This window comes from Sinocyclocheilus anshuiensis, unplaced genomic scaffold (genome assembly GCF_001515605.1).
Source record: "Sinocyclocheilus anshuiensis isolate Anshui unplaced genomic scaffold, SAMN03320099.WGS_v1.1 scaffold2206, whole genome shotgun sequence".
In the NCBI taxonomy this organism is placed as follows: Eukaryota; Metazoa; Chordata; class Actinopteri; order Cypriniformes; family Cyprinidae; genus Sinocyclocheilus; species Sinocyclocheilus anshuiensis.
The window spans coordinates 228,882-246,599 of NW_015558552.1; the positions used below are offsets into that span (position 1 = coordinate 228,882).

Genomic DNA, 17,718 nt, shown 5'->3' on the forward strand with positions numbered 1-17,718 from the left:
TGCCCCCCCCCCCCCCCCAAAAAAAAAACATAATAAAAGTCATTGTATGGAAAATAACTTTTTCAGAATTTTCCTTTTATGTTCTTTCAAACAAATAACCACATATGGGTTTGGAATGACATGCGGGTAAATGAGAGTAAATAATGACCAAAATTGGGTGAGGTTTTGCTTTAAATCAAACAATTACATTTAAATTTCTCAGACAGGCAGTTTCTGGAAAATTTAAATAAAAATCACTTACTGTTGTGGACTGGAACTACATCTGCGTCAAGTACTTGTGACTAGTCAGATGCTCTGCAGATATTATTGGAATCTGAAGATGAACGGAGAGAAAATGCATGACAAAAGATCCATTATGACCTTTATTTTTTACAAAAATCATTTCAAAGACTAAAATATTCTCCCTCACCCTCACTCCCTCCCCATGACAGTAGAGAGAGAGAGAGAGAGAGAGAGCGAGAGAGAGAAAATGCATGAAACAAGATCCATTATGACCTTTATTTTTTTTTACAAAAATCTTTTCAAAGACTAAATATTCTCCCTCACCCTCACTCCCTCCCCATGACAGTTAAGAAGAGAATGAGTCAAACACAACACACATTAAGAAATGCCATTCAAGAAAATGATGAACCATTGCTTATTAGTATAAATCTTTCTCATGTGAGGCAGGGAGAAGTCAGTGGATTCCCATGCACATTCCATTTTTCCAACTTGTTGACCTTCACTTTTTATTTCAATAACTGAAGGTATTCGAAGAGCTGCTTTATAGTTTCTATTCATGTTTTAATCCATGGAAAACCTCGGTCATATTTGTAAACTGTCATTTAAAGCAGACTATTCTGTCATTGTAATGCTATTCTGCGGCCTGTAACGCTGGTTTGTATTGAGTACATCATTAAGACATGTGATAGCGTTCATATGAGCAGAATTAAAGCTGGTGGAAATTCTGTTTGTTTCTTGATCAGCAAAACAACAAAATGAAGCGGGGAAAAAGAAATTAATTATCCTTTGCAGCCGGCAAAGATGTACCTGAAGCAAAAGACTAAGAAAAACTACCTCATACATACCAATTGCATGTATTCGTTGGTAGTCAGCTTTGATAGAGAAGAGTCCTCAAAATAAAAAGGACAAAAAAAAAAAAACAATATTAAAATGCTATTTATAACCGTCAAATATAACAAGAAATGGTACTGTAATGGTGCTTTAATAGAAATTTCAAATTTTTTCTTGCGCTTCAATTACATTTTTACACCATTTTCACAGCGCTCAGGCAATTTCAGACTAATTTCTAGTGCATTTTGTGCATAAAACCTGTACAGAAGATACTTCAAACAACTCAGTTTACTTATGCATAGCTCTGTCTTTATGCTCCATTCTCTTGTTTTTCGCAGCCAATGTATATACAGTGAGAAAATTCCAGGTCAAATAAACTTTCATTGTGAATCTGTTGTTTGAAGTACCACAAAAAGTGTACAACTTATAAAAAACCTGTGTAGGCCAACAAGGGGGAGAGATCACTTTAAAAGGACCCCCGGCACTCAGAAACATCCATCAGACAGAAAGAGAAAGGCAGAGAGCGAGTGTGTGTGTGTGTGTATGTGAGAGAGAGAATAGGCCATAAAAGAGCAAACCTGATTGGCTGATGCAGATGCGAAGGGAACACTTGAGGCAGCTGTGGTTGCTGCGGCTGGGGAAGCGCCGTGCATCATGGGAACTTTTCAGAGGGAAAATGGTATAAGCACACATACAGGGAGTGTAGCCAACAGGTGCACAAACATGATGAGTGAGTGGACACAGAGGGGTATGGAAAGAAAAGTGAGCATTGAAGGTGATATCAGCAAACGGCAAACCAAAAGTGGTGTCAAGAGAGATTGTTCTAAAGAAGACATAAGGGCAGGTAAAGTTTCATTTGAGCCAACACATCAAGAGCTACAAGGAGAAGGAAACAAAGGCATGGCATCTCATAAACTTTGCATTTAGGTTTCAGCTTCCATGTACTACTTTAACATTTAACCCTTCTCATATTTTCTGTTACTTGAACATCATGCTCAACACTGATTATCTGAGCTGCAGTGAAAAAGAGTATCAACGACAAAGTGTTAAATTCAGTGTGAGGAGTTAAAGGAATAGTTCACCCAAAAATGGAAATGTGGGCATTATTATTATTATTCGCCTTCAGGTTATTCTAAAATTCCATACTTATATGTATGTTTGTATATATGTATGTGTGTGTGTGTATGTGTGTGTAAATATACTTGTATTGTATGCACTATATATATATATATATTTATACCATACTAAAATTATACTATTATTATGCTATATATACTAATTATACTATATATATTATTATTATAATAAATATAATTAAAAATTGATCAATATTTAATATTATATAATAGTGATAAAAAATATTATGTATATATTGTATTTATAAATTTTAGATTGTTATTCTTTAAAAATCATTCAAATTTCATTCTCCATTCCGCATATTTAAACTTGCACAGTAAGATTACTCAAAAATTCTCCTTTTGTCTTCCATGAGGGTGAGTAAATGACAGAATTTTCATATTTTGGTGAACTATCTCTTTCAAAAGCCACACAACGATACACAAAATGCTATAATTACAACTCACAGTGAAAGAAACCATATTTGGGTGTATTTAAAGTCAACATGAAATCAAAATGTAATAATATACAATAATATAATTCTGCATCACGTATTGGTGGATGTTAATGCAAAGATTATTTTTCAGCCGCCTCCTCTAACTTGCCACCATTCAGGTCAAATCAAGTTCTTCCTTTACATATCTTCTTGAATATTCTGTTTCACTTAGAAATATGTCATATTACTAAACAGCATTGCAGATGCTGTTTCATGTTGACTTTAACTTTAAATCACAGATGCTTCATAAGTGAAGCGCTCACAGAGATGCCCACTTATCAATGCCAGTTTGTCGGCCATGTGGATTTTGAGGGCGTGAGAACAACTAAGAGGAGGAAGTCTAGAAACCTACCCATGCTCGCTGCAGGGGTCATGCACAATATTGAGCCTGCCCATCATGCATTGCAACAGGAAGTGGATTGGAAAGGGAGAAGAATCACAACAGCCCATCATAAGGTTGGTTAGAGTGAAGAAATCATAATTAAAGGAAGACAATAATCATTACAGTGATACAGCATGATGTCCATAAGAGACTGATTAGTTAAAACGTGAACTCAGGAAGGGAGCACATGTATTTGTGAGCTCACAGAAACTTGTGTATGTGTGACAGTCACCATAGCAGACGTTAGTACGACTGAGGGGCATCCCAGGGTTATTGGAAACTGTATTTCGCAGTGACAGCCATGAGCTCAACTACAGGTATGTACTAGAGTAGTAATGTGATACAAAGATGAGGTGATACAGAGAAACTGACAGACAGCCCCCATTTCTTATCCTAGTAGTTTGATGGAACCAGACAAAAAATACCAATTAGAAGATATCCATCTAATGTGATTATTATAGTTTTATTATAATATAATATATTACAATAATATACATATTGTAATATTTAATAATATTATAATAAGTTATATAATAAATATATTATACCATACTACACTCTTATACTATATTTATATGATATATACTATATTATAATATTTATATCATTATAATGGAAAAATGATGGGCATATTATTATTACAATATATGTATAATATACCCGTATATATACACAGTGTGTGTGTATCTATATATAAATAATTTTTATAGAATATAAAGTGGTATAATATTTATACTATTTAAATTCTAAAACATAAATATTTATCTTATTATAAGAAATTATACCAACCTATACTATGTTATACACTATATTTATGTATATATTTATATTTATTATGTTATACATTATTACACTATGTAAAATTGTAACTTCATTGTAAAGTATTATAATATTTATACCATATTAAAATATTATTATAATAAATTATACCATACTATACTATACTATGCATATGTTATGCATAAAATTATACTATATATATATGTATATATATATATATATATATATATATAGTATATACTATGATATATACTACATACTTATATACATAATATATTTTACAATAGTATGTTACTAAACAAAAGGCAAAATACTCTGTTACTATTTAACATACAATTTTCCTTTTTTTTTTTTTTAAATGGCAGTGGGAACCCTGTCTCTTAAAAAAACAATAATAATAATAAATAAATATCCCATGTCTTTGTGCATCCCTTATGGTTTAGAAAGGTCAAAGGTGAGATCGAGGAGTGGTCAGGGTTGACGAGAAGCCCTACCTGACGGAATAAAGGCAGCTTGCTGCTGAAAATGCATGTTGGCCAGAGCCTGCTGGTACTGGAGCATGCCAGTACTGAACATGTTCGTGGCACCGTTGGCTTTCTCAAGAGCAGGTCGCTTTGGTAAAGGTGGCATGACACTGTGAGGAATTCCCTGCTCCGATAAGACCACAGGGAAGGGGGGTGGAGGAAATGGGGAATGGGTTGTGACGTGTACAAAAGAGTAAAGACAGGAAAGGAACAAGAAAAAGACAGAATTATCATCAGAGGGCAAAACATCACAGGGCTCGATTCTGACAAACAAGCAAGCAAGCGGCAGCTAATACATGTCTACGGCACAAGCAAAAGCCAAAGAGCCAGTTAATCTCGCTATAAAACAAAAATTAGCAGTCAGCATCTGTGATATACATTATTAGTTTTACATCAGGAGAGTATTAATTCATTAACATTACAACATCCATACTGCTAACTCAATGCAAATGAAGCAAGCGTAGCACTACTCAAATGTTTTGCAGATAAAAGTGACGAAAATAACAACAAAAAAAAAATTTTTGAAAGAAAAAAAAGGAAAATAAACTGCACTGCTCACTCCATGATAAGTGTGAGAAAGAGACTAGATCTTTTCTGTTGCTTTAATGGTGGAGCTTTAGTATTATTCTGCTGCTACCCCTCCCATAGACACATGCACTACACAGAGATACTAAACATGCATACTGAACGTAAATGCTGTATAGACATATAGAAGCCATGTCACTAAAGTTTAGAACATCTAGCCCTGTCCTTATGCCCTGGAATAACACACGTGTGATGATCTGATTGCGGCAGACTTGCATATCTCTTTTCTCAGCTGCTCAATATGCTCGCCGCAGTCAGCTGATCACACGACATGGTAACATAGAACACAACAGAGGCATTAAATAAACAGATAACAAAAGGACTATGCTTGCAAATTATCTTTCTTCTGTTGTTAAGACACTACAATAAAGCAACATGCCAAGCAAAAAGGTGAAAGGTCATAGTACCAGGTCAAAGGTGGCTTCGAGGGGTCGCTTCAGTGATTTGACAGCCGACTGAGTCTTAATTAGCAGGCAGCGAGCACATGATGGCAATGGGCCAATGGGGTTCAAGCGCATTAACATAAACAGCAAGCAGAGGTGCATCATGGGGGCAGCAGTGCATTTTGGGTAGGTGAGAAAAAAAACAAATAAAAACAAATCATTGGAATGCAGTATATAAGGGGATATCAGGACTAAGGCATGCAGAAATACAGTCCATTCTGTTTTAGAAAACTCTGTACTGAGATTAAATGAACAAGTACATCAATTATGGTAACATTTACAGGGTTTCACTGACAGTAAACATTGCTGTAATACGTCAACGGTGGATAACATTGCGCTGGATTACAAACATACAATTACTGTGCAGAAATGTTACATAAAAATAACTATGACGCTGCCCAGTGCTCGACAAGATGAAGAAATTAAGTATTTGTGCAGTTTAAATGGTAATGGAAATTACTTATAGGTATATAACATCTTATACAGAGCTCTATCAAAAATGTAATGCATAAGAAACATTCATAAATCCTTAATTATTGTTAAAGACTGCTTGAAATGTCAATGATAACCTGAGATCAAATATGTAGCCATATAAGAAAGTTAATTCTACATTATTTCTACACAATTTCTAGAAATTCAACATGAAGTAGTCGTAAATCCTTAAAGACTCCTGATTTTTTTTTTATTAAAACATTTTGTTTTTTTTTAAAAGGAATAGTTCAACCAAAAATTAAAATTTGCTGAAAATGTACTCACCTGCAGGCCAACCAAGATGTAGATGAGTTTGGTTCTTCATCAGAACAGAATGGATCCTCTGCAGTGAATGGGTGCCGTCAGAATGAGAGTCCAAACAGCAGATAAAAACAGTCACTTCTGGACAAAATACGAGTTCATAATAATCCATAATAATGCTTCCTCCAGTGAAAAAGTCCATCCCCTGTTGTCCTCTCACATCAAAATCCACCAACATATTTGTGTAAAACTGATTAGGACTGTTCTTGCTTGTAAACAGTGCATATTTCTCTCCTGATTCAGATTTGATGACTTTTTCGCTAGAGAAAGCAACATAATAGATAGAGGACTTGATTTGAATTTAAAACATCTTAATGATGTTTTTGTTTCTTTACAAACATGCAGCTTTTCACTTCACAAGACGTTAATTGATGGACTGGAGTGGTGTGGATTACTTGTGAATTATTGTCATGGTTTTATCGGCTGTTTGGACTCTCATTCTGACGGCCCCCATTCACTGCAGAGGATCCATTGGTGAGCAAGTGATGTAATATAAAATGTCTCCAAATTTTTTCTGATGAAAAAACAAACTTATCTTCATCTTGGATGGCCTGAGGGTGAGTAAATATTTGGGTGAACTATTCCTTTAAATGCATCTTTTAAAAATGGCACATAAATGTAAATGTTAACCCGAGATCAAGTATATACCATCTAAGAAAGTGTTAATTCCACATACAGTATGATGCATGAGAACAGCATTATATCACAATGTGTGTGTGATGTACAGTAGAGGACGTGCTCACCATGGTAGCGGCGGCCGTGGCCTGATTGACCTGGTGCTGGGCCGCTTTGATCTTGGCCTGCAGGTGTGCAGGAGGGTGGAAGTATTTGCACTTGTCTCTGGAGCAGCGGCCCTTTATGAAATCCATACACACCGTCACGGTGTTATCACTGGGGTCGATCATTGTGCTGTCGGCAGGGTGGGCAAACCTGCAGTCCGTCTCTCCACGAGAGCAGTTGCCACGCTGGTATTCACGACACACCTGAAAATACACAGAAATATGATGCATCGCTTTGCATATTGAGAGACTGCAAAGTTTTGTGTTCGTGTAAAAACAAACTTTTACTGAATTGTGCATTAATTAGCCAAAGTTTCATTAATGAAGAAACTAAAATTTAGTTTAATTATGTTCAGAATGGCATGCTACTATTGAAACAAAGTAGTATGCAGTATGTATAGTGTGCATAATATGTGAACTTTCTGTATGCATGGATACTGAAATGTGAAGGATATATCTAATGTGCATTGTGCAGAATACCATAGACCACAATGCAATGCAAAAAACATTTTATTACTATTATTATTTGTCAAAAAGTTAAAAAATTTTCAACAAAGGTGTATTAAAATATTGCTAAAATGTGCAGTATACAACCAGTACACTGCATGAAATATTGTACCTCACAATGCAATTCTATTTTATATAATTATATTAATAATATTAAAAAAACGTATTGCCCATATTTTATATCACCCCACCTTATGTAATTTTACAAATATAAAAAATACAATATAATAAAAATACAATACATTATAATATAATTAATTATATTAATATAATAAATTAGATGAATAATAATATAAAAAAAACATACAACCTTACATTTCCAGAGTGATGATAGAAGTAATATCAGCCTTAATTTATACTGCATTTCCCTTCTTGGCATATTATTTGATTATTAGATTAATTACATAAAAAATAAACACATATTTATTCCCAACAGGTGTGGCAGTTAAGCATACTACAGCTTAAAACACTTATTAGTGCATACTACATACTTTTGCACATAAGTATTTTCTTTAAAACAAAACAGAAGGCAGTATGTAGTACACACTGTGCCGTTTGTAGCATTATTTAATGCAGTACATAGCCAGTATTATAGAACTTTCTCAGATGGGGAGATGTGGTTTTTCATCCAGTGGTCAGCAGAGGGCAGCAGCCCCTTTATTTCTAACACGTTACCCAGTACGGCTGTAACACACCTGCATGTATACGGAGATTAAGATTTAAATGTGTTTATGTGGGAAAGAAAGAGATATTGACATTGGCAGTGTGTCATGATGTCACGGCTCTCTGATGACCTCATACCTCCAGTCGGTCTGTTCTGAGGAGTTTCTGGGCGGCCGCTGCTGAAGCAGCAGCAGCTGCGGCGTTGGCAGCGGACGGCATGGATGCCATCGCAGGGCTGCCCGCCATCAGCACAGGTGCGCTGGGCAGGATCTCTGTGGGCATCAGCCCAGGTGACACTGGGCCCAGGTACGGATTAAACGCAGCCGCGGCGGCTGCTGCAGCAGCTGCATTGGCGTTGGTTGCAAGGCTTGGAGTGACCGAAAACATAGGCTGAAACAGACAAACATAATAATAAATGAAACTGATAGAGTGACACTGCTATAAATCGACTTTCTGTTTCTGTGACTTATGCAAATGATATAGTCAAGGGTCAAAAAAATAAGCATTGCTGTTTGATTATTATATCCACACTTTCAAAAAGTACCGTGGCAGTACATGATTTAGTGTTATTATTGAATTTGTTGCCATATTCATATACCATGGTATTATCATCATGGCACTGTCCCAAAAAACATGGCACATTTTTTTCATTGTTTTTAATAAGTGCATGGTTACAATAGTTAATCATTTATAGCTGCATTCTTTCAACTTCGCCGAATTGCCAAACTCTTACGTCAGTCCAAAAGATGCTGAATAATTAGTATATGCATTTATCTCATCTATCGTCTATGGGTGGCAGGTCTTTCTCCATTATAGCTCCTAAGCTATGGAACTCTTTGCCCCTGGCCCTTAGGACATTAACCACACTGCATGAATATAAGTCTAAACTCAAATATTACCGTTCATGTGTTTCTTCTTAAACTTTTTCCAAAACACCATAAACCAGTCATAATGCTTCCTTGAGTACCATTAGTCATATGCACCTGACTTATGCTTGAACTGTCCACCTTTCTACGCTGTCAGTAATATAATGTTATGGTTTCTGTTTGTTTTTTTGACTGTATTGCTATATGCAGATGCAATCGCTCATGTCTTGGACTGGGCAAATGCCTACTGTCCATTAAATAATTATGTGTAAAATGATTGTTTGTTCCTTACTGTCATTATGAAGCGTCCTTGAGCTTGGGAAAGGCACTATATAAATTAAACATATTATTATTATTATTATTATAGCATTAGTACATATTAATATAACTACTTTTTCGGGCCATTGTATATATATATATATATATATATATCATAATAAAAACCTAATTTAGCATATACTAATAAAAGTGACAAACTATAAATAAACTTTAACAAACATTAGACTAACATTTACAGAAAATACTTATGTATGGAAATGGCCTAATCTCTCTTGGGGTCATAAGAATGGAGCCTCACCATTGGCTGAAGCTGACTTCCAGGCATGATGGCATTGGCTAGCTGCATCTGCTGGGCGAGCATTGCCATGTTCTTCTGCTGGATCAGATTGTTACGGCCATTAATCTCCAGCTGCGTCTTCAGGTGAGGAGGAGGGTGCAGGTACTTGCAGTTCTCTCTGGAACAACGACCCTGAGAGAGACAAAGAGGGAGAGGGAGAGGGAGAAGAAGAAAAGAAAGAGGAAATGTATATTAAACCTCATGTTTATGTTACATAATAGTATTATAAATTGTAATCATTTAATTAAAGTAAATAGTCATTTGTAATGTAACAAAAAAATCATAAAACCTAACAATTAAATTAAACAAATTTAATTAAAAAAATATAAGAATGACAATAAAAGCATGAATATTCTGTCATCACTAATATTCAAAACTTTTTATATTATTTGTTTATTATTATTTTATTTTTTATGAGTTATTGAGCAAAATGAGTCATGAGGGTGAAAGATACGAGGGTGAGTGAATTAAGTAAGAATATTCATTTTGTGGGTGGACTAACCATTTACCTCTTATTTTCCCCTAAATTCCTCAAATATGTTCGTCTGACTTACTCAAAACAGGACTATTAAAGTTAACTAAAACTAAAACCATCCAAAAAATGTTATTTGAAATAACAAACTTTAACTGAAATAAAATAAGTCAACATATAGTTTAACTTTATGTACTGAAATTAAAAAAAAAAAATAGACATATTAAGAATATTAAAAAATGACAAAAACACAATAGAATAACCAAAACTTCAACAAAAATTGAAATGAAAACAGAAAATGTAAAAACGAATTAAAATTTTTATAAAAACTATAATAGTATCTTGATGTTGAAATAACACTGACTCAAAACCCACTGAGCAAATATTTTTGAAACTTTATCCCTGTTTTATTGCAAATTAGACACATACTTTTCACAAAAATGTATCTTTTTTTTTTTTTAAGTACCCAGCAAAACACACTGTAGAAAAGTACAGTAACGCAACTCAAAATAAACACCTAGCATGGGTGTATACCAATCAGACAATGTTTGCATTTGAAAAGTAATTGCATTAACACTGAATAGTAAATGGCATGCAACTGGCATCTCCTGTTCTGGTTCATTCTCTCTGTTTAACAGTAGACAGAGGGAACACCCTGTTCTCATTCCTGCTGACAGTATTGAGTGCACGGGAAAGCCCTCTGCTCTAATGCATCTGACCGCAACCCTGAAGCTGCTTTCAGCCCATGTGGAATCGGCCCTGACAGGCTGTCACTCAACTGATTAGCTGAGTATCGATTAACGAGTCACATCAGTGCGAGAGAAATTCATCTGAAGTGTTTATAGATGTACAGTAACCCGTGTGCCCCCCCATCCACACACACTCAGATGATGAGTGTCTTTATCTGGGCTGCGTAGGCGAGTATGTCAGGACATCGGCCTTTCCAACACAGCCGCTCATTAACCTGCTCTCATCTGACGCCTGTCGTCATGTCTGTCTGCTGTGACCAAAATAAAGCCTTTTTGCCAATTTCTGTGGTTAAATGTTCAATTATCTCCGCAACCAGCACTTTAGGAGAGTGTTATGCAGTTGTGATCAGTGGATGGATTTGGATGACTACACAGGGCTAAAATGTTTCTGGAAAGTGAATCGACTTCTCTCCTAAACTCACAATGCCAAAACATGCTTTTATGCAAAGCACTTACAATTGCTAGAAGGGAATGCAGTTAACTGGAACTTGGTTTGCATAAACTAAAAAAACAAACACAAGACTACTTACATTTATAACTCCAATAATATATTTAAAATAATTATTTTATAATTACATTCTGTGAATTAAATATTATTAAATTATTTTTAAACTATTAAAATAAATAATATTTTATTTGTGGCATCCCATAATACAGCACAAGTATATTTATTTATGTACTTTTGCTTCAAATTTTTGTTACAGCAGGAAAAAAAAACTATAGCGTGTATTAATTTTGCACTAAAGTTCTGAATACAGCATTTTTTATTAATTCTTGTAAAATGACTGCAAAGTTTTTTTTTTATTAATTAATACAATTAATTTATTTACAGTTATGATACCAGAAGTAGATACATGGTTCAATAGACAATAAAATAAAAAATATAAAGTGTCTTTCAAAAGTTTGGGGTCAGTAAGATTTGATCATGTTTTTGAAAATCTCTTTGCTCACCAAGGCTCCGTTTACTTGATAAAAATACAGTAATATTGTGAAATATTATTACAATTTAACATAACTCTTTTCTATTGTTATATATTTTAAAATGTAATTTATTCCTGTGATGCAAAGCTGAATTTTCAGCATCATTAACAGTTGTGCTGCCGACTATTTTAGCGATTTTTTTAAGGATTCCTTGATGAATAGAAAGCAAAAAATCTTTTGTACCATTATAAATGTCTTTACTGTCACTTTTGATCAACTGAATGTGTTCTCGCTAAATAAAAGTATTTCTGTCATGACAACTCTCGGAGGGATTGGCATGGTAATGTACATGACAATGTTAATGTATTTGGTCTTGGCGGAATAGATCTCTTCTTTAAACAAACAAAACAAAAAACAAACAAAACACACACATACACACAAAGGACCCAAACCTTTGAATTATAGCGTATATGTACATTACAATTCAGCTAGGACCTGTTAGACAAACATTGTGAGCGAGAGGTCAGAGAGGAAAATAGCAGGGAGTCAGATGTCCCTCAGCACTATCACACACACAAACACAACCCTATATGTTAAACCCTCTCTGGGTTTGTCTTCCTCCACTATCATACGCTGACAGGCGTCATCAGTTCATCCTGGTCACTGATGATGTAAAACGTGAAGATCTCCACCAGCTGCAAATACTATTAATGAGGTCTTCCCAACACAAATAATAAATTATCTATTACAAGTCTTGATTTGAGTAAACACCTGTCCAACAATCACATTTACACAACACATTAGCAGTTTGGTAACATATGCACTCAAAATAACATGTTAATTAAGTTATTTTTAGCCTTTTATGTCTAATACGAACTAATTCCAACTGAATTCACTTTGTAAAACTGGTCAGCGATATACCACAGAGACAGAGGCTAAAGCAGACAGCAGAACCCTCTAGAAGTGTGACGTGAGTTTGAGCTCCTATCTATGCAGCATGTAGAAAATAAATAAAAGGCACACATACTCGGCCGTGAGCCGGCCAATCAAAGAGTGTCTGGCTGGTATTCTGTGAGCTGAAGTTTCTACCATCTGTTTAAGACATTAGTGAAGCTGGCCTCTGTGAAACAACACTAGGCTATGAGAAGATGAAGACTCTCTCAAAACTCTTTGTCTTTAGTTCCTTCTGCATTTCTGCAAATTTGATTCATACAAATGAAATAAGAGTGACAAAGACTCAAACATTATAGTTTCCTAATTTATCAGACCCTTGCTAAACCCTGCCAGATGTTACTTACCAATACTTATTCAGCATCTGTTGCTATTATAAGTATTTTTTTTTTCTGGTGTAAGTCTCATTTTACAGGAAACATCCAAAAATATTATAAACAATGAGAAGTTTTTAGTTATGATTATAACATTTAATTTTTTTTAAAAGTAAAACGTCAAATTAAAATGCTGTGTAATGTCACTTCATTTCAGCCCAAAGTTTTTTTAATAAAATCAGAAAATTAAAATTAATTTAAGAAAATGATGCTATTCAATATATCTTATATCTTAATGTGCAACTACTGTTATTATACAAATTTATTATAATAATTATACACAATTTCATTATATTATTTTATTTAATAAATCTTTTAATAATGCTTTTAATTATTACAATTTCATTATATTAGTTTATATGATAAACCATTTTATAATGCTTTTATTTAATCATTACAATTTGTTTTTCACACATTTAGACAACAATCCACAAATCAGGTTTAAAATGCTACAAAAATGCTTTAAAAAAATTCTTTATTTAATAAATAATTTATTAATGCTTTTAATTATTATACAATTTGTTTTCCACATCTTTAGACAATGATCCACTAATAACCATCACCAACCAGTTAAAAATGGTATAAAATTTTTTTATTTTAATTATATATTATTTTAATTAATTATATATTTTAATTATACCAGTTAAAAATGGTATACAAATTATATTTTAATTAATTATATATTATTTTAATTAATTATATATTAAAAATTATATTTTATTTAATAATGCTTTATTTAATAATTACAGTTTGTTTTCTGCACATTTAGATAATGACATATATATAATTAAAATAAAATGTTCTTTCATGAACATTCCTGCACTGACACACTTAATATTTGTCAGCACAATCAAACATTTGAAGGAAGTCAGATACAACTGTGAAGGTAAGCAATAAAAATCTTTAAAGGATCTGTGTGTGTGTGTGTTTTATGCGGGTCTGTGCATGTTGAAGGGCGTGTGGGTGAGAATGTTCTGTGAAAGGTGTGACACGGCCCTACTGAGCATGTGCGAGAGATTCTAGTACTGTATGCTCACTGACCTGCTGAGAGGAAGAGGAAAAAAAGGAGGCAGGAGAGAATCAAGTTGAAGGATAAAAGAAAGACGTGTTTATAGGACGAGCTGTGCGTGTCAGGGCTAACGGAGTCGAGTTACACTCACCCCATCTAACCCCACTCACCCCTATCCATAACCTCCTGCAGTACAGCAGCACAGGGGCTCAGGTCACATGACACACACATGTAAGAACACGATTCATTTCACTGAAGAGTCATTCAGTGGGAGAAAATGTTAGATCTAGAGTAGTGAGATCTGGAGCAATGGAGTTCTTAACCAAACCGCAACTATTACTATTTTACAAGCATTTAACTATTACTGTTTAATCTGTCATTTTGTACTTCCTTGTACTTCTGAGTAGCTGACCAGGTTTACATACACTGCAAGTTGTATTCTGTATATAACTGTGTATGTAACAAATGAAAAATCTTGAATTTTGAATTACATTTAAACCCAGAATTATAGATTTCGACCAAAATAAATCTTCCTTTCATAGTTGCAAACACTGAAACAATAGAAAATGTGGAAAAAAAAAAAAAAAAAGTGCCCATGATGAAAAAAGAAAATATACAGTGGACCCCAAAAGTATTTGGATACTATTAATATTAATACGAATAATGCTTGTATAATGCAAATGCATTTTTAAAGAATCAAGATAATGAATATTGTAATATGCCAAATCATCCCGATAAAATTCAAATATTCATTATCCATTTACTTTATTTTGTTTAAATTAAATTATTGATTTTTGTTGCTTGCATTGCTTTTATAAGCTGGACTGAGCCATACAGAATTTGGTTACAATGATCTAATCTCATTTTGTTTGAAGACTGATCCGATTTTTTTTAATGTCCAATTATCCTGCCCTTGCTTGCATATACACAACAGAAAAAAATAACTAAAGACAGAAAGAAAAGCATTAAAAAAATCCACTATAAAACTATCATTCCAATTTCGAGTGAATATAGCTCTGTCTGGCAAGTTCATGAAGCACCTATAATAAGTGCTAATATTCCGTTTCGTGTTTTTTTTTTTTTGCATGTGCTGTTTGTAGTGTTTTTTTTTTTCATAGAGGTGAAAAACCTCTAGTTGCGCATGGCAGGAAACGCATTTGAAACAGGATCCTCAGGCAGAGTGCACTACAGACAGCCCTGTCAGTGAAATCAGAGAGGCTGGAGAGATATGGCAACATATAAGCATTGAGCACAGACGGTAAGTTCTAATCACCTCAGGTGTGGTTTCTATGCATACATTTACAGACATACCAATTAACAAAAGATTTAATTAACACACATATAATGAAAAAGAAAGTATGTAATTAGCACACATATAAAAAGTGCAGCTGAATGCATATCAATCCAATGTCAGACAAATCTGCTTTATTTTTAGTTATTTCACAGGTACTTGTTATCAAAATGTTGTGAATTATACTTTAATGCAGACACACGTGTAGCATTTTTCTTCCCTGAAATCCACTTAGTCAATGTCAGTGTCAGTAAAGGTTTCTTGCACCAAAATTTATTTAGTTTTACGCGACTCTCTCTGACCTTTTGAATTAAACAAGAAACAAGAAGTGTCCTCTCATCCTTATAAATTGGCTGACGTTTCCTTTTACAGCTGGACTAAAATTCCGGGGGGAAAAAAAACGTCAACTCAGCCCATCTCAAGTTTAGCTGACTGTACAAGGATAGGAGAGAATTTTAGTCTAAAGGCTTTCTTAAAACCCCTCTTATATCACCAGTCTATAGTTTATACCAACTTATTTTTTAGTTGTTAATTATAACAGGAACAATTGAGTTATTTTGTGTTGCATCGTTCACTTGCACAGTAAACACGCTAAGCTTCTATTTTACAGCTGGTGCAGGCAAACAAATAGTGTCCAAAATGTATCAATATATTGTAGCATCACTGACATGGATAAAATCACTAGCACAGTTTAAATGGTGTGAGTGTGTGTGATTTTAAGGGGATGGAGGAAGGTCTCATCCGCATGTATAGTGTCAGCCGCTGCTGTCCCGCAGCAATAGAGTCCCTTTGTACTTGCACTGACTTACAGTTTACTGGCGGACGTGTTTTACAATGTGTGTGTGTGTGTGTGTGTGTGTGTGTGTGTGTGTGTGTCTAAGTGCTCAATAGTGATCTAACAATTTCCCCCTCATTCTGTTCCTGTATATTACTGAAATAAGTCCCGCTCTTCATTTTCACTAATGAAGTGAATTTATTCTCATGGAAGCCCGTTTCCTTTGGTAAATCATAGTAAAAAATAAAAATAAAAATTGAGATGAAAAGTCGACATTTACATTTGTCACAAAATGTATGACCTTTTATCTCAACCTTTTATCTTTATTTCAACTTTTTATGTCAGAATTTTGACTTTTTATCTCGTAATTATGATGTAATGTCATAATTCTGAGCATAAAATGAGATTTTATCTCATAATTGACTAAGTATGTTGTAATTTTGCTGTCATTTCTTGTCGGTTTCAACTTTTTGTCATGATTTTTGATGACTTTTATCTCATAATTTCAACTTGTTGTCATAATTTTTTACTTTTTCTTAAAATGTACTAAACTTCATCATTTTGACTTTTAATCTCATAATTATAAATAAATGTCAAAATTTATTAATTATTAATAAAAAGTCTAAATGTAGACTTTTTATGTTGTAATTATTATTAAATGATAGCGCTGTCAAATGATTAATCGCAATTAATCGCATCCAAAATAAAAGTTTTTGTTTACATAATATTTGAGTGTGTACTGTGTATATTTATTATGTATATATAAATACAAACACATGCATGTATATATTTAAGAATAATATGTTATGTTTATATATTAAATATATTTATATATAATATAAAATATAACAATATAAATATATAAATGTATATACATGTAAATATTTTCAAAATATATACTGAATGTGTGTGTATTTATATATACATAATAAATAAACACAGTACACATAAATATATTGTGTAAACAAAAACGTTTATTTTGGATGCGATTAATCGCATTTAATCGTTTGACAGCACTACTAAATGACATAATTTTCACTATATCTCATCATCGACTTAGTATCTCCTAATCTTGACTTGCATCATAATTTCAAATATTTGAATCTTGACTTTTCTGTGATAATTATGATTAACCAAAGCATGATTTTTTCCCCCTTACATTGTGGAAATGGGCTTCCATACATTCTTTTTTTTTTAGTGGCGTATGCAATTATTGCTCATACTTAGGACTAGTGATTTAAACAGACCCCTAACTATTACATCTTGGCGTGTAACTAAATTTACTAATTTTGTGTTAAAGTTATGAATGATATCTCAAATCATGCTGCTTGCTGAGAACAAATATTGCTATTGCTTTTCAAAGCGATTGACAGGACCAGATCTGTGGACAATTTTTGCATTTATACCACCTTAGCAACCACACAGCAACACACTAAAAACACTCTAGCGTTATGGTAGCAAGTTTTATACCATATTTCATAGAAAAAAAAAGTTATCTTTTTCTGTGCATTGTTCATCTATTCCTCCATCTACAGTTTTGTGGCTGGCGGGGAAATAAAGAGGGAAGCAGAGAG

General features: G+C 33.7%; 1 protein-coding gene across 18 annotated transcripts in view; it reads right to left on the reverse strand.

The window, feature by feature from the left end:
* The window catches only part of LOC107679403 (muscleblind-like protein 1), a 74,539-nt gene that overhangs the window by 4,136 nt on the left and 52,685 nt on the right, over positions 1–17,718 (reverse strand). For 8 of the 18 annotated variants that reach the window (XM_016474940.1, XM_016474935.1, XM_016474937.1 and 5 more), the window contains 10 exons: positions 9,564–9,734; positions 9,279–9,314; positions 8,259–8,510; positions 6,915–7,154; positions 5,344–5,397; positions 4,322–4,475; positions 3,018–3,053; positions 1,632–1,714; positions 1,068–1,112; positions 242–313 (listed from right to left, as the gene is read on the reverse strand). In XM_016474940.1, coding sequence (XP_016330426.1) covers positions 257–313; positions 1,068–1,112; positions 1,632–1,714; positions 3,018–3,053; positions 4,322–4,475; positions 5,344–5,397; positions 6,915–7,154; positions 8,259–8,510; positions 9,279–9,314; positions 9,564–9,734 — 1,128 coding nt within the window. In that variant the 3' untranslated portion in view covers positions 242–256. The remainder of the gene's footprint in view (positions 1–241; positions 314–1,067; positions 1,113–1,631; positions 1,715–3,017; positions 3,054–4,321; positions 4,476–5,343; positions 5,398–6,914; positions 7,155–8,258; positions 8,511–9,278; positions 9,315–9,563; positions 9,735–17,718) is intronic. The other 10 variants (XM_016474941.1, XM_016474944.1, XM_016474945.1 and 7 more) reach the window with 10 other exon arrangements.